Source organism: Urtica dioica, chromosome 12, assembly GCF_054948205.1.
Source record: "Urtica dioica subsp. dioica isolate 48M chromosome 12, U.dioica_male_clone48M_v1_H2, whole genome shotgun sequence".
NCBI classification, from domain to species: Eukaryota; Viridiplantae; Streptophyta; class Magnoliopsida; order Rosales; family Urticaceae; genus Urtica; species Urtica dioica.
The window spans coordinates 8,284,904-8,303,737 of record NC_142767.1 but is presented as its reverse complement, the minus strand read 5'-3'; the positions used below and the strand labels follow the sequence as shown (position 1 = coordinate 8,303,737).

Sequence of the window (18,834 nt, the reverse complement as noted above, 5' to 3'; positions counted from 1 at the left end):
ACGTTGGGGGAAGAAAGAAGCAACAACCATATTCTTCATCTTTTTAACTTTTTTAATTAATCTCAACCGTTAGTGGTGACGGTTTGAATCTGGACGACTGAAAAAAGTGAACGTTTTATTACCGTTTGAGCTCGAAATTTAGTTGTTGTTTTTTTTTTTTTTTTTTTCAAAACACCCATGTAGCGATTCGAAATTTTAAGATTAATGTTATAAACTAAGTTCATCGAAAGGATGAGAAAATGATGTGATTAATTTTCTAATTAAGAATCATTTCTAGTATTTTTGGATTTGGAATAATAAATTTATCGAATTAATTTGAAATATATTAAGGTAAGGAGAAATCTCGGAATAAAAAGGAAGGATTTATCGAGTTCGTTTCGTATAATAAATTATTTTCCGAGGAGATATTTCGGAATTTAATTTAAGAAAATAAATTCCCAAGGACGAGAATTAATTCCGAGAAACCTTGAATATATTTGAATTAATCGAGAACGAACGAGAAAATTCTCGGTTTGAATCATTTAATTAAATGTTCGTTTGGTTATGGTTCAAGTCACAAAATTTTGTGACAAGAATGTAATTGTCATGTTTTCTGGAGTTATGTGAAATAAAAGTTAAGCTCGGGGTCAGTTTTCTAGAGATGGAAACAAGGAGGGGTTTATTTGCAAAACTTGAGAAAATTCCACACACTTCTATTCCTTTCTTTCTTCCTTCTTTTTCTCCCGATACTTCTTTCTTCTCCATTGCCGCGCGCGACATCACCCTGCAAAAGAAAAAAAAAACTTCAACAACCAAATACTTCATCACTCTCGGCCGATCACCATCATCTACCTCTCCTTCTTCATCTCGTCTTCTTCATCTTCACGTAGCTTAATTCCTCGCGCGCCAACCGAGCCACCGTGTGCGTCCCAGCCGAGCAGAGCGCCACCGCCGCGAGCTCGCCGAGGCCGCCGCCCGAGAAAGAGACGCCGGGAAAGGGAGAGAGCACGCCGAGGAGTCCAAATTCACAGAGATTGGGTAATAAATCAAACCCGAGATGAAATTGGAGATCTAGGGTTGAATATCATTTTGGGGATTTTCTTATTCCGAATTTAATTGATGGAATTAAGTTATTATGGACGTTGATTGAGTTCGGGTTAGATTGTTTATCACTTGGAATCATGAGTTTGAGACTATTATCTTGAGAAATTCTTTGAATGAGTTTGGGGGTTTTGATATATGGCCGTGATTTGGATGTTCTTGAGTTGTTTCTGTGTTTGAATTGTGGTTATGATGAATTGGGTTTGACTTTGGACGTTTGGTTTGGATTTATGAGCTTGACCGTGTGGGTTATCTTCTTTGGCCGTGTGTTGTATTGTTTGGCCGAGAGTTGTATAGTGGCCGTGTGTAATTGTTGTCTTTGACCATGTGTTTTTATTTTATGAAAAGTTTGAGTATGGATAAGTGATGACTTGAGATAAGTTATTGATTCTGAATTTGGAAAAGAAAAGAATGCTACTTGTTTCGTTAGAATTATTTTCAAATTTCTTTATGGAAATGAAATTAGACTCGTTCAAAGAATGCGAGTTTTGGATTTTATTGTTAGAAATGTTTTTGGGTCCTACGATTATTAAATCGTACGAGTATTGTGGATTACTCATAGGATTCTGATTCAGGATCGGTTTGATTTACCGTGATAGGACTCAAGACTGAAAGTCGTTTAGAGGGTTCACGGAGTAAGTGAACGTCTGGATTCTCGATATTAGTGAACGTTCGGGTTCACGGAGCGAGCGAACGTCTCGTGGAAGAGCGACATAGACGCTTACTCTCGAGGTAGGTTATTATAACCCTTTCTCTCCTGATTTTATGGTTTGGTCTCAAGTATATATTACTTTCGAAATGAAAATGTTTGTGAACGTGCCACGAAACCCAGAACCGCTTTAGAAAATGTGGCGGAACTTCAATTCGGTATATCCGATAATGAAGTTGAGAATATTTTCGATATTATACATATATCCCGTATTTACGAATGGAAAGGTTTCGTATATCCTGGACAAGCCGGTTTCACACACACATGTTAACGGTGCGGAGAGTGCACCTTGCTCTGATCAGAGGACTGCCACGGGTTAAGTTGGCAGGCGGCTCAGGAGATAGTACACGTTTTAGAAGTATCTAGGGACACATTTAAATTTTTGTCATTTATATTTCTGCAATTTACTTTTCTGCAAGGTATACTTGTACGTGTATGGTGATTTACACGTGACAAGAATAGTAATATTATAAAGTCAAGTATTATTTTCGAAAATCTTTTATAAAAATCAAACCATTACTATAGCACCTACTGAGCCTCAGGCTCACCCCTATTTCCCTCAAATTTTTCTTATAATCAGGATGTGAGAAGGAGAAGGGTTAGGAAGATCTCGGGATTAAGTGTGGTCGAGAGTTTGAAGGTTTTCGCTGGATAGACTATCAAGTGTCGAAAGTTGGTTTTATTTCCGTTTTCTTTCTTTTATCTTTGGACTTCTAAAGTAATCAACTGAGTATGTACCGTAGGTTAGTTTTGTAAAGTTTATTAGTGTTTCATTTTATACAATAATCACACCCTACTTTTCCCGGGGCGTGACAACCCCACTTGCTGGCGTGGTGGCATCAACACGAGAACATGTTTTTGATATTGTCGAAGATGACCCGAGACGTACATTCGATCCCGGTTTCAACGGTGTCGTCCGAGTTCGCATTTAGTAGCCCGGGTCGCATCATTGACAGATAGAAGACAAAGTTTGAAACCCAAAATAGTTGAGGCACCCACCATTTACAAAGATTGATGTCAACACGAACAACGTTCTCACAAAATATTTGTGAACATTGATCTTAGGGTAATTAAGTTAAATGGCCTCCCAAAAATAAGCAATTTTTTTTAGCCCACCTTTCGTTAATAAGCTGTAAATAGCCAGCGTCATTTATTAACAGTCAAATTTGGACGAGATTGCCCTTTGTTATTCCCGCCCATTATTTTCAGCGTCGAAATTAAAATGGAAAGAAAAAATTCGACCATAACTACCTTGCATAAATCAAGGGAGCATTTAAAACTCCATAAATGCATTAACAAATGAATTTAAACATCACGCACCACAAATTTGGACGCTATTTACTGCTCTTCAGGAAAAAAAAAAGAAGAGGATTTGGCCGCCATCAATGGTCGAGCCCGAGCGCCCCCCTCCTCTCTCTCATCGTCATCGTCTCCTTCATCTCCTTCTCCTATCTTCTTTTTCATTCCTTGCGCGCCATCAATGGCCAAGACCGAGCACCACCCGCGCGTGTTCCAGTTGAGAAAACAAGGACAGCCACGAGCCGCCATGGATGCCGGACCGAGAGGAGACACCGGGAAACGACGCAGAGAGCACCAGAGAGTTGATTTCACAGCCATAAATGGTTCTGGGCGTGCGTGCGTGTGAAATGGTTCTCCCCGCCTCCAACTCCGCGAGAGGCAGCACCTCCTTCAGGCCGCCGTCACCACTAATAATCACGACCACCACCACGTCACCACCGCCGTTAAAGCGTCACTTCGTCCTCCTCTCCGCGATCTGCATCCAAGGTCCCGATCTGCGACACCGTGAAGAACAGTTTTTTTTTTTTTTGGTTGTTCATAGAAAACATATTTACAGTATATTCGTGTAAATAAGAAGCATATTTACAGTATATTCATTGTAAATACGAAGCTTATTTACAGTATATTCATTGTAAATACGAAACATATTTACAGTATATTCACTGTAAATACAAAGCATATTTACAGTATATTTGAACTGAAAAAAAATTCTGGAAATATTTTGAGCACGAAAATTCTGGAAATTATGAATATATGGAAGACAAAATAATATCAATAAATGAAGAATATATTTACAGAGTTTAACCACGAAAATAGATACTAATTACCTAAAGTCAACGCTAAAAACTTCCAAAAACATAACAATAAATGGGATATTAATTTTCAAAATCTGCAGGAAATTTCAAATTTGAAAACTTCCCTATTCGGTTTCTGCGAATTAAATAAGGGCAAAAGTGTAAACCTAATTTAATTAATAAGTTGCCACGTAAGCAATATGACTATTTACAACATATTAACGAAAGGTTGACCAATTTTAAATTGCTACACATTCCGTGGCTTAAGCAGCCAATTTTTTGTTGATCTTATTAATAACTTTGATATAAACTTTCAAAACAGGACTATTAATGAAATATAATCTTATTGTAACGTTTTACTCGTAATATTATTGTAATATTTTTACTCTTTAAAAAGAAAGTTATCAATGAAATTCAATTTTACATATTAATTTATATTTTTTAAATTTTAACAATTTAGGTCTTTTTAATTATCATTTAAATTTAATTAGTTAATAGAAATTAACGATGTAATGGAAATTCCACTTTCTTAAGCAATGGAAAACAACTATTTGTCGAATGGAAGAGCAATACAACGAAAGTTCCAAACCAAACTCTAGCTTTCCTGTAGAATCAGCCTCAGTATCAGCTGCTGCTGAGTCCCCCAATTCCCTCTGAAGTCGTATTCTCTCGGTCGGACGGCGGAGATTAATCCGAGGCATGGTGTTGATCTTGAGACCTGGTTGCGGTCTCGGTAGGGTTGTCGGTGTTGGTTCTCGCTTCGACTCTTCTTCTTCGGTCACTGCTTCGTCGTTCTCTTCCGATCTTCCTCTCCTCCGCCCCCATGGTGGCGCTCCTTCGACCTTCTCTCTAAAGGTATCGCCTTCGATCCTCTTCGCTCTCATCTGGATCTATGGAGTTTCGTTGCGAGAAAGAAACCGTAGCTAGTATGTGTCATGAGTCTTTATGGTTTTGTATTAGATTTGCAAGATTAAAGTTTGAGTCTTTGGGCGGATCCGAATTGGTCTCCTGAGTTTTAGTGGATCTTAATTTGTTTTTAAGCTAAACTAATGGTCCATCCGCATATTAGATTTTGGAGCAATATAAGGTGTTTCTGTAAAGTTTTGAATTACTAAAATGTCCTCATTCTTGGCTGGCCGCGTGGTATGTGTGCCTGCTGTAAATATGGACAAAGAGTTAACTTGTAGAATTTTAGGTGGGCATTTATCGAGTTCCGAATTGCCCATAAAGAATCTACAAACATGGGAACTCCTAACGTTTTATTTTTCGTTGTTTGAGATGTATATTTCCAATGTTAATCGTTGAATAGGTTTATGGCAAAAGATATTGTGTTTATGTAACATTTTGAATCAATTTAGTGTCCTAATTCTTGGTGGCCACTTAGTTTGCCTACCTTATGAATATGGACAAAGAACTAACTTGGAGACTGTTAGCTGGGCAACTACTGAGTTCTGAATCGTCCATAAAGAAAAAAAAATAAAAAATCTTACTAAACATTATTTTTTTTGTAACTGAAGATACTTTGGATCATAAACGGTTCTCCACGCAACTCGTCATAAATTTTAACGTATTGGATTTCAGAATCATCGTGTTTACTCTTTCTTTTGGCAGAATTGATCCTTGCCGTTGATCTCGAATCCATTCCTCTGACTCCACCACGTCAGATATCTCTCCCATCGCCGACTGTGGCTGGAAATCGTGGACCTTCACTCGATTTCGATTTGTTAAGCTGTTTAGGTTTGTTAAAATTACATAATTACAATTGTTTGGTTTTATTGTGAAATTTGAGGCTATAGAAAAAAAGAATATAGTATTTGAAGTTAGGAAAATAAAAAGAGTTAGTCCCTTTAGTGCTGTTGATTGACAAAGATTTAATTTATTTTATCACCTTTGGGTTAGTCACTTTTTTTTTTATAAATGTTTTCTTAGACGAGAGGTTTGTGAGATAGCCCGAGATTTCTGTTAATATTTCTTGTCATTTGAGTAATGGGATCTTTGTAGCTCTGTGGTATAGTTAATGCTTGAAAGGGTTGAGTTAATAAAGAGTAGAAATGAATTTGTTTTTGCTGCGATTCAAAATCCTTCTAAGATTCTAATTTGCTTTTGATTATTGTTTGTTTTGGGTGACATTTTGTGTATCATGGCCATGATACGTTTTTTTTAAAGGAGGCTATGATATGTTATTTGGAAAGCAATTCATATTTAATTTCTATTTTCTGCGAGCTTAATTGTTCTTCTGTCTGTGTATACCAACAGCTTATCGTTGGTATTTGCACATCTGCGAAAAAGGACTGATTTCAAAACTCAAAAAGTGGCTATTTACAGGTCCAACCGGTGGGTAATGAGAATGATGGACATGGCTGGGACGCACTTGTCTCTGATGACATTGGCGGTAGTCTTTTTCCACAGCTCCGAATACGTGCTGGCAATGTGGTTCCACGGGCGAGAAAACGTCACCCTCGGGTCTCTCCTCATAACCAAGCAGTACCTGATAGCCATGGCGTTCTCGTACTTGGAGTACTTGTGCGAGGCTCGGTTCTTCCCTCGGACAAAGGAGCTTCGTTGGATCACCTTGTTGGGGATCGCGATGGTCGCGATCGGGGAGATCGTGAGGAAGACGGCGATCGTGACGGCCGGGATGGCCTTCACGCACCTCATCAGGACTCGCTGCGACGACGGTCACAGACTGGTCACGCACGGCGTGTACGGCTTGTTTCGCCACCCTGGCTACTTGGGTTTCTTTGTCTGGTCGGTCGGGACGCAGGTGATGCTGTGCAACCCCATTTCGACGCTCGCGTTCACGCTCATTGTCTGGCGCTTCTTCTATAACCGCATTCCGTACGAAGAGCACTACTTGAGGAGGTTCTTCGGATCAAGATACGTCGAGTACGCCCAGAGAGTTCCTTCTGGGCTGCCTTTTCTTAGCTGATCTTCCGTTCTGTAGGCTGAGTTTGGAGAATAATCATCTATTGGAAGATAATCTACAAGCGTTTTTATTATTAAAGTTTGTCTGAGTAGAGCAGTAAGACAGTGATGCTGACTCTATTTTAGTATCACTTGGGGTTAGGGAAGTGTTTTTAGTTGATCATTATCCGAGTTCATGTAACTTGTATATTTATTGGTATTTGGAAAATTGGCTTCCATTTTAATCTCTCTCTCTCACACACACATTTGTTTTTTGGGTGAAATATTGTACTTTAAAATCGGAATCCCACTATATATACTGTAAAAGTAAATGCGGTTACAGGTTTAACGTACTTTTATGTATCTAGAGTATTTTTCAACTCTGGCATCCATCTTCCGGCTAAAGCTGAAAATTCAACTAATTTAGATTAATTTTTAATCGAAAAATGTAAGTTAAAACTAACCGTTTAACAGAATTAATTTAAGGATAAATTACAAGAAATCCCCCTCAACTATGGACTCGGTAACAAATTGCTAACTCAACTCGAAAAAACCACAAAAATTACTCTGAACTTTAGTTTTTCTCGACTTTTGCTCCTTCCGTCAAATTTTTTCTAACTCTGTTAACAATTTTCTGACGTGAATGTCATATAGGCCTTAAATTATGTGAAATTATCAACATTATTATTATTATTATTAACATTAATCCAAATAATAATTTAATCTTTAAATATATAAACCTGCTAAATCAAATCTCTGTATTTTATTTAAGAAATAAATAAAAAAAGTGGATCTAAATAATCTCCCTCAAGCTCAAAATTACCAGATTTCCTATTTCTTCTACTTCTTCACCGATGTCTCACCCTGGGGTGGCGATCACGACTTCGCACCCTTGTCTGATCTAAAGCCCTGCTCTTCGATCGACTGACCGCCCACGATCGACACCACTCTAATGCCGAGATAGTGCGCGAACTTGATGGTCTCATCTTCGATCTGCTGTGCGAGCTCGCGGATCGGCGCCATCACCACCGCGTACGGCCCCTCTGCCTCGTTCTCCCCGTTGATCAACGGAAGTCGAGATATGTACGTCAGCATGGGAAGAACGCACGCGGCCGTCTTTCCCGACTCGTTCTCGGCGATTCCGATCACGTATCGCTGCTGCAATCCCAGCGGGATCGCCGCCATCTGAATCGGGGACGGTTCTTTGTAACCCGCTCTCTCCACGGCTTTCAGGAGCTCTAGGGTCAACTTGCTCTCCTCCCACTTTCTCATCGGCCGAGGGATCTTCGAGCCTTTGTACGACTTTGGCGGCGCTGGAGAGCCAATTGCTCGCGCTGTTCCTTCGTAAGGAACACCGGCTTCGGGAGTCCGCCGGCCGAGGTCGGCTTCGACGGGTCTTCCAACGGTTGTTTCATTGGGGGCTAGGGTTTGCTCTGAAGAAAATCTCTGAATCCGACTTTGCTCTGTCCAAATGGAACATAGACGATAATTGGGGATCTTTTTTAAGTCGATTACCCTTGTCAAAGCACCCCACCCTCTTCCCATTAATTTAATTTGTTAATTTTTAAGAAAATTGTTAACAGAGTTAGTAAAAATTTGACGGAAGGGGCAAAAGTCGAGAAAAAGTAAAGTTCAGAGTGATTTTTGTGGTTTTTTCGAGTTGAGGGGGCAATTTGTTACCGAGTCCATAATTGAGGGGGATTTCTTGTAATTTATCCTTAATTAACTAAACTGAAATTTATTAAAATTTATTTACGAAATTATAAGAGATAATGAAGGCATAAATACCCAAAGTTTTCGACTTGTAACACCCAATGTTTGAAATTCGTGGGCAAAATACCCAAGCTCACAAAGTTGTGTCACCGTTAGTGTAGTAGACGTTAATATTAGATGGAGATAAAGGCGATAATATTAGACGGTGATTGTATTACAAAATATGAAAAACATTTATTTAATTATTAAATCCATTTTTTCTTTCAGAAAAACAACAAAACAAATATTAAATGCAAAAAACTTCAAATGGAAAATGCAACCACGAACAAAAGCCCCAAATTGTAAACCTAAAAATCGCCGTCTTCATTCTCCTGATCGAAACCCCAAAATTAGGCAAATGGAAGTTGAAAACTCATCATCCACAAGCCATTGTAGCTTGAGTCAACGGCGTTCACAGATTACAGGACCGAGAAAGGGAGAAAAATTCTTGTGCGAAGTTCAAGAGGTTCAGAGGACTTCGTGGACCAATCTGAATCCCGGAAGGAGATTTCTGGACTGCTACAAGACCCAGGTAAGGACAAGTATTCTTGATTATGTTTCAACTCGGTTTTGGGTTGTAAATTAGTGTGTAAATGTTTTCTTGATTAAGTTTTCTGGGCTGCTACAAATCTAAATAAATGTTTGTCTTGTTTAAACAGTCTGAGGGTGGATGCACCATTAAACTGTACCAAAAAATAGCCCTAAACTACATAAAACACATCCTAAACATCTGCATTTCGAGCTCCCTCTCTTTCTTGTTGCTTTCTTCGCCTTTCATTTCTTTTCACTGTTTCAGTTGTTGGATTGGACTTCGTTGGTCTTCCTCTCTTTTTAGGAGGAGATATCTATGAAAGAAAGAGAATTAGTTTAAGAGACATCCTATACTGTAACAAACACACATAGACCATAATATAGTTTCAGAAACAAGTAATCATACCTGTGAAATAGTTTGGTTTTGACAAGTTCGCTTAGAATGGCCACTCTGTTTACAGTTGCTGCAACGATTTACTTGTCCCTTCCTACTCTGTTTTGTTCCGTTGTCTGGTCCAAAACCCAGTGGTATCTCATCATTATGCTTGTTTCTCTTTTTCTTTGGACGGCCTGGTAAAATCTGCTCATTCGGAGGCAGAATTAGGTTCAAACCACAGTCTGGCCATTTGTCAAGATTGGTCATCTGGTCGATCATTCCAGAATACGCAGCTATGTATGCGTCTTTCTTGTACCAGTCATCTATAAAGTCGACATGGTCCAAACCAGATGACCAAATGCACGCCAAAATGTGTGGACAAGGTATTCCTGTAAGCTGAAAGAGTCGGCACGTACAGACCCTTGCTCTCAAGTCCACTGCGAAGCTTTCAGTCCCAAATAACATGACCTAAATAAAATCAGATCAAATCAAAACAGATTTCAAATCAAAACTAAATCACTCACAAAACTAAACAGATTTCATTAACAAAACTAACAAATCTGATTTACTAAGCAACTAAATACAATCAAATTTTATTTAATAACCAAATATGATTTCACACTTTGCTTGAACTCTGAATTGTGACTTAGACCACTGTGACGGTTCTCTCTTTGACAACCATTCATATGCTTTCTCATCTTGATCTTTCAGTTCTTGCATCCGTTGCTTAAACTTGGTTTCAGTCGTGGCACGTGCACATGCCCACAACATCTGTTTCAACATCAAGCCACTATGATCCTTCTTGAAATTAGCATGTAAATGCGTTACACAAAACCGATGCTCAGCCCTGGAAAAACCTCTGCCATAGCCTTTTTAGCCCATTTTGTCTGTCACTCATCATAGTGAAGCCATTTCTGTTTTGGACACCAAGATCCTCTTGAAGTAGAAGCAGAAACCACGTCCAAGTCAAGGTGTTCTCTTTCTTAGCAACAGCATAAGCAACAGGAAATTGGGAGTTGTTTGAATCAACACCTATAGCTACCAAAAGCATGCCCTTACAATATCCCTTGAGAAAGCAACGATCAAACCCAAGCAAAGGTCGACAGCCTTGTTAAAACCATCTTTACATGCCTTCAGACAAATATACACTCTCTCAAAGACACATTTACCCTCAATAAGATCGGTTTTGAGCCGTGCCCTGGACCCTGCCAAAGAACAATTACAATTTAGCAGTGAAACTGTTTGGTGCAACCATAAACTAATTGATCATTGAAACTGTTTTTTTGAAAGAAAAAAAGAGAGAAAATCATGTTACCTGGATTAGTACTTATGAGTTGTTTGCAATAGTCGTCGAGAACAGCAAATTGGCTCTTCACGGATCCCTCCAAGACATCCTTGACATAATCTTTCGCCCTATAGAACGTTGATCTAGAGACATTGTTGTATTTTGATGATGAGACCATCTATTTGAAACAGCTATAATCCATGTGTGGATTTAATCTAAATTGCTCAATAAAATGCTTGGATAACCACCGGCTTGTGACGAGTCTATTGTTAAAGACTATGCCGCAATTGTGATCATCTACCAATGTGTTCACTCGCACTATATTCATATCCGGGCCCTTAATCCGAGCGTACAAGGTCCATGGACAACCAATAGTACCACATTTTTCTCTTAGCTTCGTCTTGTTATTGAAAACAAATGTGTACTGTCGATCAACCTTAATAAACTCTTCGATTAGTACACTCCTTAAGTCGTCCATAGAAGGAAATTCCATATCAAGTTTAAACTTGAAACGAGATAAATTTGAGCGTGGGTTGTACTCTTGCCTGCTCATCCTCGAGGTTTCCTCTTCATCATCGCTATAGAGGCTGTCCAGGTCACTACCAGCCCTTACTCCATCAGAATCATCGCCGCCACCATCTTGCTCAATGCATACCTCGTTCACGGAAGACCACCACTTTTTTGGGTGCATCAGTTCTTCATGATCTTTGTTGTCTGCGTACTCTTCTTCGTGAAGTTCAAAGCCGGCCGCTTCAACTTCTCATTCGGTCAAAGCTTCGAATTCCTGCGTCTCCATCTTCTTCGATTTAGGGATTTTGTTTGTTCCTCTTTTTTTTTTGAATTTGGTTGTTCCTCTTTCTGATAAAAATTCCCTTTTTATGTTTTTTTGTTTTATTAACATCACAAATATTTGTTATGTTGTTTTTCTGAAAGAAAAAATTGATTTATCAATTAAATAAATGTTTTTAATATTTTGTAATACAATCTCACCGTTCATTTGTTCCATATCTAATATTAACGTCTAATACACTAACGGTGACACAACTTTGTAAGCTTGGGTATTTTGCCCACGAATTTCAAACATTGGGAATATAAGTTTTACAAGTCGAAAACCTTGCGTCTTATAGCCATTATCTCAAATTATAATAATTAAAAAAATTAATTATATCAATTTACGAATTAATTTAATTATTATAAAATTTAAGGTATCAATTTCTTAAATAAATTAAATATTAAATAAAATATATTAAAATAATTTTGTTAATCTCTAACTAAAAAAAATTGGTTAAACGGCTAATTTTTAACTTAAATTTTCGGTCAAAAGTTAACTTGAGTTAATTAGATTTTCATAAGACAATGATAAGCCCAACGAGCATACAACCCCAAGCATATTCATACACGTTAAGACGGTGCCACCCAGACAAAAGCAGCCTCGTTAGGTTCAAAAGCCTAAGACCATCGAAGGCTCAAATAATAATATGGGCTTGGGTTGCTAAAAAGGGGGAAATTACAAAGAGAGTTTGTTTTTTGAAGATTTGCCAAGACTAGGACTAAATTAAGGGTGATTTCCAATTTCCTATTTTTTTCAAAAATTTACCAAACTAGGAGTGCTCTATGATTCTCTAAATGTGCTAATACTATTATACCTTTTTTTTTATTTTATAAAATCCATATATTAAGTTTTATTTTTTTTCATCTCCCTCTCTCTCTCTCGGCCGTTCCCTCTTACTCTCCCTCCCACAGTTTTTTTTTTCATTTCAGGTCTCTCTCTCCATTCCCTCTTTCTCTCCCACGTCCACCCTAACCGTCTCACCTTCCCTCTTCTTTCCCTCCAACAACCTAAACCGGCCCCCACGCCCCTCCAACAATAGTAACCGTCCTACGCCCCGACGCCTCTCCAACATTAGTAACCGTCCCACGCCCCTCCTAAACCGCTACCCAGAACACAATCGTGCTAAGGGCAATACCCAAAAACCTCTTTGCCTAAACCGCTACCCAGAACCCATACCCAAAAACCCCTTTTTCATCGCAACCCATTTTTCCAAATGTCTTCGGCGGGGAAGACCGATACCAAGAACCCAAATTCATCACTCCGTCGTTCAAGTCGATCGTCCCCCAACAAGACACCACCTTTACCAAAGAAGGGAGGGACTGTGTCAGCGAAATTGTCACTGTCAAAGAAGCGGAAATCTGCCCCATCGCCGAAGAAATCACCTGCCAAACGGCTGAAGCAAAGTGAGAAAATCGATGAAGATGCAGTTGAAATGGTAAGCAGATGTTTGCATTACATGACAGAGATTTAGTTACAAAGGTGTAACTAAATGTTGAAAGATTTCAGATTGTAGTTGCATGTTTAATATTTATTGTCAAGTATTAGTTAGTTACCAAAGTAGTAGTGACGAAGATGTAACTAAATCTGGATAGAATGGTTTGCTGTAGTTACGTTTTATATGCTTTAGTGAGACGTGTAGTTACAGTGACGAATTTAGTGACAAGTTTTAGTCAAATCACACCCTTGTTTAGTGACACTTATGTCTGTAGTTACATTTTTTAAGAAGTTGAAAATAAATTACTGCTTCAGTTCAGTTTATTTCAGATTGTAGTTGCATGTTTAATATTTATTGTCAAGTATTAGGTAGTTACCAAAGTAGTAGTGACGAAGATGTAACTAAATCTGGATAGAATGGTTTGCTGTAGTTACGTTTTACAGGCTTTAGTGAGACGTGTAGTTACAGTGACGAATTTAGTGACAAGTTTTAGTCAAATCACACCCTTGTTTACTGACACTTATGTCTGTAGTTACATTCTTTAAGAAGTTGAAAATAAATTACTGCTTCAGTTCAGTTTTTATGTGTGAAAGCTGTTATTTGGTAACAGGCTTTAGTGTAGTTACATTTTACAGTTGTAGTGAGAAGTTGTAGTTATAACACATCACTGGTTTAGTTACATTTATGTTAGTATGTACATGGTTTAAGTAGTCGAAATTTCAGTGAGAGAAGTTGTATTTATATCACACCCTGGTTTAGTTGATTTTCTGGATTCTGGATAAGTTGTTTGAAGAACTTGGAAAGAAAAAGGAAAAAAAGAATTGCTACAGTTTCTTTGTTTTTGATCTGTTGTTTGATCACAGGCTATATAGGCTTTAGTGTAGTTACATTTTACAGTTGTAGTGAGAAGTTGTAGTTATATCACTTCCCTGGTTTAGTTACATTTATGTCAGTAGTTACATGGTTTAAGAATTTGTGTGAGAAGTTGTATTTATATCACACCCTGGTTTAGTGGAATTTCTGGATTGTGGATAAGTTGTTTTAAGAAGTTGAAATTTCAGTGTTTATGTCAGTAGTTAAATGGTTTAAGAGGTTGAAATTTCAGTGAGAAGTTGTATTCATATCACACCCTGGTTTAGTGGAATGTATGGATTCTGGATAAGTTGTTTTAAGAAGTTGAAAAAAAAAGTTGCTTCACTTTCTTTGTGTTTGATCACATGCTTTATTTAGACAGTTTTAGTGACAAGTTGTAGTTATATCACATCCCTGGTTTAGTTACATTTATGTCAGTAGTTACATGGTTTAAGTAGTCGAAAATAAATAATTGCTTCAGTTTTGTGTTTCACGATGAATTGTAATTGTTTGTCTGATCTTTTGATTTGTGTTCAATCATGGCGACGTTATGTCAGTGAGGACCAGATGGGCGAATACAACTTCAACTTCCACGGGAATGTGGATAACTTTGCCAAGAATTGTGCAATGACACAAAATCAAATAGATTTTTTCAAGGAATCTTGTTTTGGATGCTTTCTGTCCTTGCCAACAATCACCCGGTCTTCAAAACTAATTAGCAATCTGTTGTTGAGAACCGGGTACTACGAAGGACATCCCCAATCGGCGGACAAGCTACTTATCGAGCTTGGCGGAACTCCTAGGGAGTTCACAAAGCAGCATTACGCAGATATAATGGGGTTGAAGTTGGCCGAGGATTACAACTTCAAGGAGATGGAGTACACTGACGTAATTGAAAAAAGCCTCTTCGACGAGACTTTCCAAAAAGGGGCACTTGCCTGTAGAGGAAATATCTCCGTTTTCATTGAGCCGAGCAAGGAATGGGGTGACGTAAAGCGGACTCACTTCCTACTTCTCCATTTCTTATACAACGTGCTTATCTCTGGCCAACCGGTCAGTCCATTGCCGACTTCGTCATACATAAAGATGGTAGATGATCCCGACACATTCAACAACTTTCCATGGGGCAACGTAGCATGGGACTACTTCATGTCCGGAGTGAGGTCATTCGTGACGAAGGCGAAGACGAAGCGAGGGACGAAGTCGAAGCCGCATCTCCCTGGGTTCTTACATCTCTGCAGATCTGGGCGTACGAATGCATCCCGAGACTTCAAGAGCGAGGTTTCTGTTGGAATCGATCTAGGGTTTAAGAAAATAATTAACGCTTCGGTAAGCGGCGGAATTTTAAAAATTTTATTTTACAAGTAAAAACGGTTTTTACTAACCTAGACAAGTGCAAGTACATGTAATTAAAAAACTAATATGAGCTAAGAAGTTTACTAACCTTTCTTGAAGCTTGATCTTTGAGAAGCTCTTAGAAAGTTGCAACGCTCGTCTCCCCTCGCAGCACGTCTCTCTTCCTTTCCTCGGCACCTCGAGCAACCACGAAAGTTTCTATCACTAAATCACTCGAAATAAAGGAATTAGTGAGTGGGCATTTTTAAACACTACGACTTAAGAACGAGTCTTGAAGTCGCAGAGCTAAACACTAGGTCGAGTGAGGACCTAGGTGCCAAAACAAAAAATCGAAAATAAACTAGAGAGAGAGAGAGAGGATTTCGGCCAAAGTTCTAGAGAGAGAGTCTCTCAAATCTCTTAAACTTGGATGAATGAAATGTGTAGAAAAGGGGCTCCTATTTATAGGAGAAGTCTCACCTTCTATAAGGTAGTTTCCTCTTCTATAGAATATCACATATTCATGAGCCAATTACCTCTTTTCCCACTTGAGATGCTCGGCCAAGGATGCCTTCTAGAAGGCTTGGATTTGTTTCCATTTTTGTTCCTTGCCTTCCCTTGTCTCTCTCTCTTGGCCGAAGTTGTGCTTTCCTTCTAGAGGAAATTTGTTTCCTCTTTTTCTTTTGGCAAGTATCTTGATACATTTATGCACAAAATAATCTCTCCTATTTCTCTATAGGGTAGGCGCCCATATTGTCTAGAAAAGGCTTCTAGAATTTTCTTCACTTGTTCAGGACAACATAAGAAAAAGTCCATTTAGAATTTTCAATAAAATTCTTATGAAACGAAATTAATTCACAAGGCCCAATGATCAAGACATGGCCGAGTGACATTAAGTCATCAAATGAACTTGTCAAAAAATTTATTGACATTCATTTCATCCTTTGTCTCAAAAGACAAAAATACCCTTTTAACTATTTTCGTTCTTGTTTTGACTTAGCTTCCAGTTTAACTATTCCTATCGATGTGATTCGTGACAGTGACCTCATGGACCCAAATGAACAAAGCTTGAGCTAAACACTTGGACTCAAAAGTTCACAAACCTTTTCCAAGTTTAGCTTAATGCCAACTGACTCCACTAAAGAGCTGACACTGAAAATCTCTCGGTTCAAATGAATTTATTCTCCACTCAAGAATTCGACCTAATTATGATGAGCGGATCCACTGAATATTATCTATGTTTACCCTTCATGAATGTCATCAGCTAGTCGGGATTTACTAAATTACCATTTTACCCTTCTAGTTGTTATTTCCTCAACTCCTTTGTCGCTTGTGAATAAGTTAGAAACAATGTATTGACGAGGAGCTAACAAGTCACATTGTTTCATCCAAAAGAGTCAGGACTCAATTTGGACACTGGCCAGTTCATTTATTCACACTCCAAGGAACAAAGCATGAGGTGACATACATTGCATTTCAGCAATCTTGTACATGAATTCCATATCTACGAGAACTTCACAAAGTTACTCATGACATTCTCACAACTTAGTACTTCACCAATAGGCCCTGTTCGGAATCACATAGTGAGTCCGAACTCTGACTTTCTCAAATGAGAATACTAAGGTGTGAAATGACATGTCTCATTTCAGGATTAAGGTAAGCATGATGCAATTCATACATAGTGACTTCGAGACATAAGAGGTTAAATGGTTTGTTCTTATCTTGTCTCTAGAAGTGCACTGGTCAATTCAGTACCTTCGGAAGATACCTAGAAGAACTATAGAGTCTCCAACTCTCAATGCCCCATAACCAAACATCATAGATTCTTCTAACAATCATACTGAGGTCAATAGTCCTTTGACCCTAAGATTGCGAATATATCGTTTTAAGCAAACTACGAAGAGTTTGTTCATGCAAATCTACATTTGTCTCTTCGTAAGTTGTTAAGTTTGTTTATGGACTAAAAGACTAAGGTTTTATCATAAAGCTTCAAACAAACAAAGAATGAATGAACGTGTCAACTTTATTAATGAATGAATAGGCAATTACAAGCAAGAGTCTTCATGAGACTTTATTACATCAAATGTACAAAATAAAGATTACAACTCTTCTTGTGGGCACCATTGACAACAGTTTCTGCACGGACTTCAATGCTTCTGCGGATCCCTTGTTGTTGAAGTGGTCCTCGAACTCCAAAGTGACCGAGAGTGGGTATCTAAAGAATTGGGCTCGACGATGTCGAATTCAGAGATCTTGGCAGCGAGAAGGTTGGTGACGAGGAGCCCGAGTCCTCCAAACCTTCGTGAGACTTTGTTTTGCCGCCTGCCTCGAAGAAGACCAAGTCGGGTGACACAAAAACCGAGGTACGTAATTCAAAAGTAACTTTTAGTGACATGTTCAGACGGTAGTGACATGTTGAGTGAAAGATATTGCGACTGATTTTTCAGGAGCGATTGACCAACCTAGAGAATGAGGTCGGTCATCTACGAGTAGACCTGGAGGAGATCCGAAAACACATAGGTTCGCTTGTGCATGACCTAAAGCACGTGTTGGAGGATCTTGACACGCGGTCGGTAAAGAAGGCGGCGAAGGAAAAGATTTTGGAGGAGGTAGCAGAGAAAAAGTCTGAGGAGAGGAGGAGCAGAGAACAGACTGAGAGAGAGAAAATCAACCATGGTGATAGAGGGAGACAAGCAGGTGAAAGTGAAGCCTGTGAGAAGGAAAAATAGAAAGACAAAGAAGAAGAAGAAGAAGAAGAAGAAGAAGAAGAAGAAGAAGAAGAAGAAGAAGAGGGAAAGAAAGTTGACGAAGAAGAAGAAGAAGAAGAAGAAGAAGAAGAAGAAGAAGAAGAAGAAGAAGAAGAAGAAGAAGAAAAGAATGAGGAGAACGAGACCCTCGCCGGTGACAAAGACTCTCTCACCGGTGAAAAACAGGTTGTCACTGGTGACGAAGAGGCTGTCATCAGTGAGAAAAATGCTGTCAGTAGTGACCCAACCGATGTCACTACCGATTAAGAAGAAGATACAGGAATGGAGAAAGATGGAAATGGGAAGAAAAAGAAAAAAGAAGACCGGGATTGCAAAGAAGAAGACAAAAAAAGGACGACGATGCTGATGATGATGACGATGACGGAGATGAGGCTAAGCAGGCAAAGCAAAGAAGTGTAGACTCTGCTCCTGGTGATGAGGTTGAAGGTGATGCAGAAGAAGAAGAAGCGCATCCCGTCCCAGCAGCTGTCGGCGGATGTACTGATGCCGCATCTCCAGCCGAACCAGCCTCATCGTCATATTCAATCCAAGTGGATTCGGATTCGTCTGTGTCTTCAGGCATTGACGCGGATGCTGAGAATTCAGATTCTTGCACACAAGTCACCCCTAGCCAGACTTCTTACTCCCAAGAGCAGCGGCGCTTCGAGACTTACATGTCCAGTGCGTATGATTCGTCGAAGACATCTCGGAGTGAAGGAGCGTCGGAGATAATAAACATTCCAGACTCTCCGGTAAACTACTTAATTCCGGAAATAATATAGGGAATAATATATAGAGATTTACATCGCATGCCTATAGTGACGTCTAAGAGGTTTACTGACATGTTTAGTCTGTAGTGACATAATTCGGCATTAGTGACGTTTTTCTGAATCTAGTGATCTA

The 18,834-nt window shown here is 38.9% G+C and overlaps 3 protein-coding genes, 1 long non-coding RNA gene and 1 other non-coding gene across 6 annotated transcripts; 4 read left to right on the top strand and 1 right to left on the bottom strand.

Moving 5' to 3' along the window:
- The first annotated feature begins 775 nt into the window (after positions 1-775).
- Positions 776-2,573, top strand: LOC149378915 (uncharacterized). Its single transcript, XR_016294270.1, has 3 exons — positions 776-1,017; positions 1,680-1,812; positions 2,370-2,573. It is a non-coding gene; the product is annotated as an uncharacterized LOC149378915 (long non-coding RNA).
- A 1,822-nt stretch (positions 2,574-4,395) lies between these two features.
- LOC149378913 (putative protein-S-isoprenylcysteine O-methyltransferase) lies at positions 4,396-7,033 on the top strand. 2 transcript variants are annotated; one of them, XM_089604373.1, is made up of 3 exons: positions 4,396-4,737; positions 5,494-5,619; positions 6,208-7,033. In XM_089604373.1, exon 3 carries the CDS (start codon positions 6,224-6,226, stop codon positions 6,809-6,811), a length of 588 nt encoding a protein of 195 aa, XP_089460499.1. In that variant the 5' UTR covers positions 4,396-4,737; positions 5,494-5,619; positions 6,208-6,223; the 3' UTR covers positions 6,812-7,033. The 2 variants fall into 2 exon arrangements, with proteins under 2 accessions (XP_089460499.1, XP_089460498.1); XM_089604372.1 differs by having other exon boundaries at positions 6,195-7,033.
- On the top strand, positions 5,021-5,127 carry LOC149378914 (small nucleolar RNA snoR103). Its single transcript, XR_016294333.1, has one exon. It is a non-coding gene; the product is annotated as a small nucleolar RNA snoR103 (small nucleolar RNA).
- A 2,227-nt stretch (positions 7,034-9,260) lies between the features above and the next one.
- Positions 9,261-11,421, bottom strand: LOC149378912 (uncharacterized). The gene is made up of 8 exons (XM_089603902.1): positions 11,008-11,421; positions 10,761-10,908; positions 10,573-10,650; positions 10,303-10,483; positions 10,015-10,021; positions 9,862-9,913; positions 9,476-9,768; positions 9,261-9,383 (listed from the first exon to the last, which is right to left on the bottom strand). Exons 1-8 carry the CDS (start codon positions 11,419-11,421, stop codon positions 9,261-9,263), a joined length of 1,296 nt encoding a protein of 431 aa, XP_089460028.1.
- A 2,995-nt stretch (positions 11,422-14,416) lies between these two features.
- LOC149378911 (uncharacterized) lies at positions 14,417-17,490 on the top strand. The gene is made up of 2 exons (XM_089603901.1): positions 14,417-15,153; positions 17,433-17,490. The coding sequence occupies exons 1-2, from the start codon at positions 14,417-14,419 to the stop codon at positions 17,488-17,490; spliced, it is 795 nt and encodes a 264-aa protein (XP_089460027.1).
- Positions 17,491-18,834: the final 1,344 nt, after the last annotated feature.

Bases quoted from the DNA above. Each gene is read 5' to 3' on its own strand.
- LOC149378911 (XM_089603901.1), top strand. From the start codon at position 14,417: ATGGGCGAATACAACTTCAACTTCCACGGGAATGTGGATAACTTTGCC. The intron at 15,154-17,432 runs GTTTAAGAAAAT...TGTCGAATTCAG, and splicing joins TCTGTTGGAATCGATCTAGG to AGATCTTGGCAGCGAGAAGG.
- LOC149378912 (XM_089603902.1), bottom strand. From the start codon at position 11,421: ATGCACCCAAAAAAGTGGTGGTCTTCCGTGAACGAGGTATGCATTGAG. The intron at 10,909-11,007 runs GTCTTTAACAAT...TGTTTCAAATAG, and splicing joins ATGATCACAATTGCGGCATA to ATGGTCTCATCATCAAAATA. The intron at 9,384-9,475 runs GTATGATTACTT...TTTCTTTCATAG, and splicing joins AAAACCAAACTATTTCACAG to ATATCTCCTCCTAAAAAGAG.
- LOC149378913 (XM_089604373.1), top strand. From the start codon at position 6,224: ATGAGAATGATGGACATGGCTGGGACGCACTTGTCTCTGATGACATTG.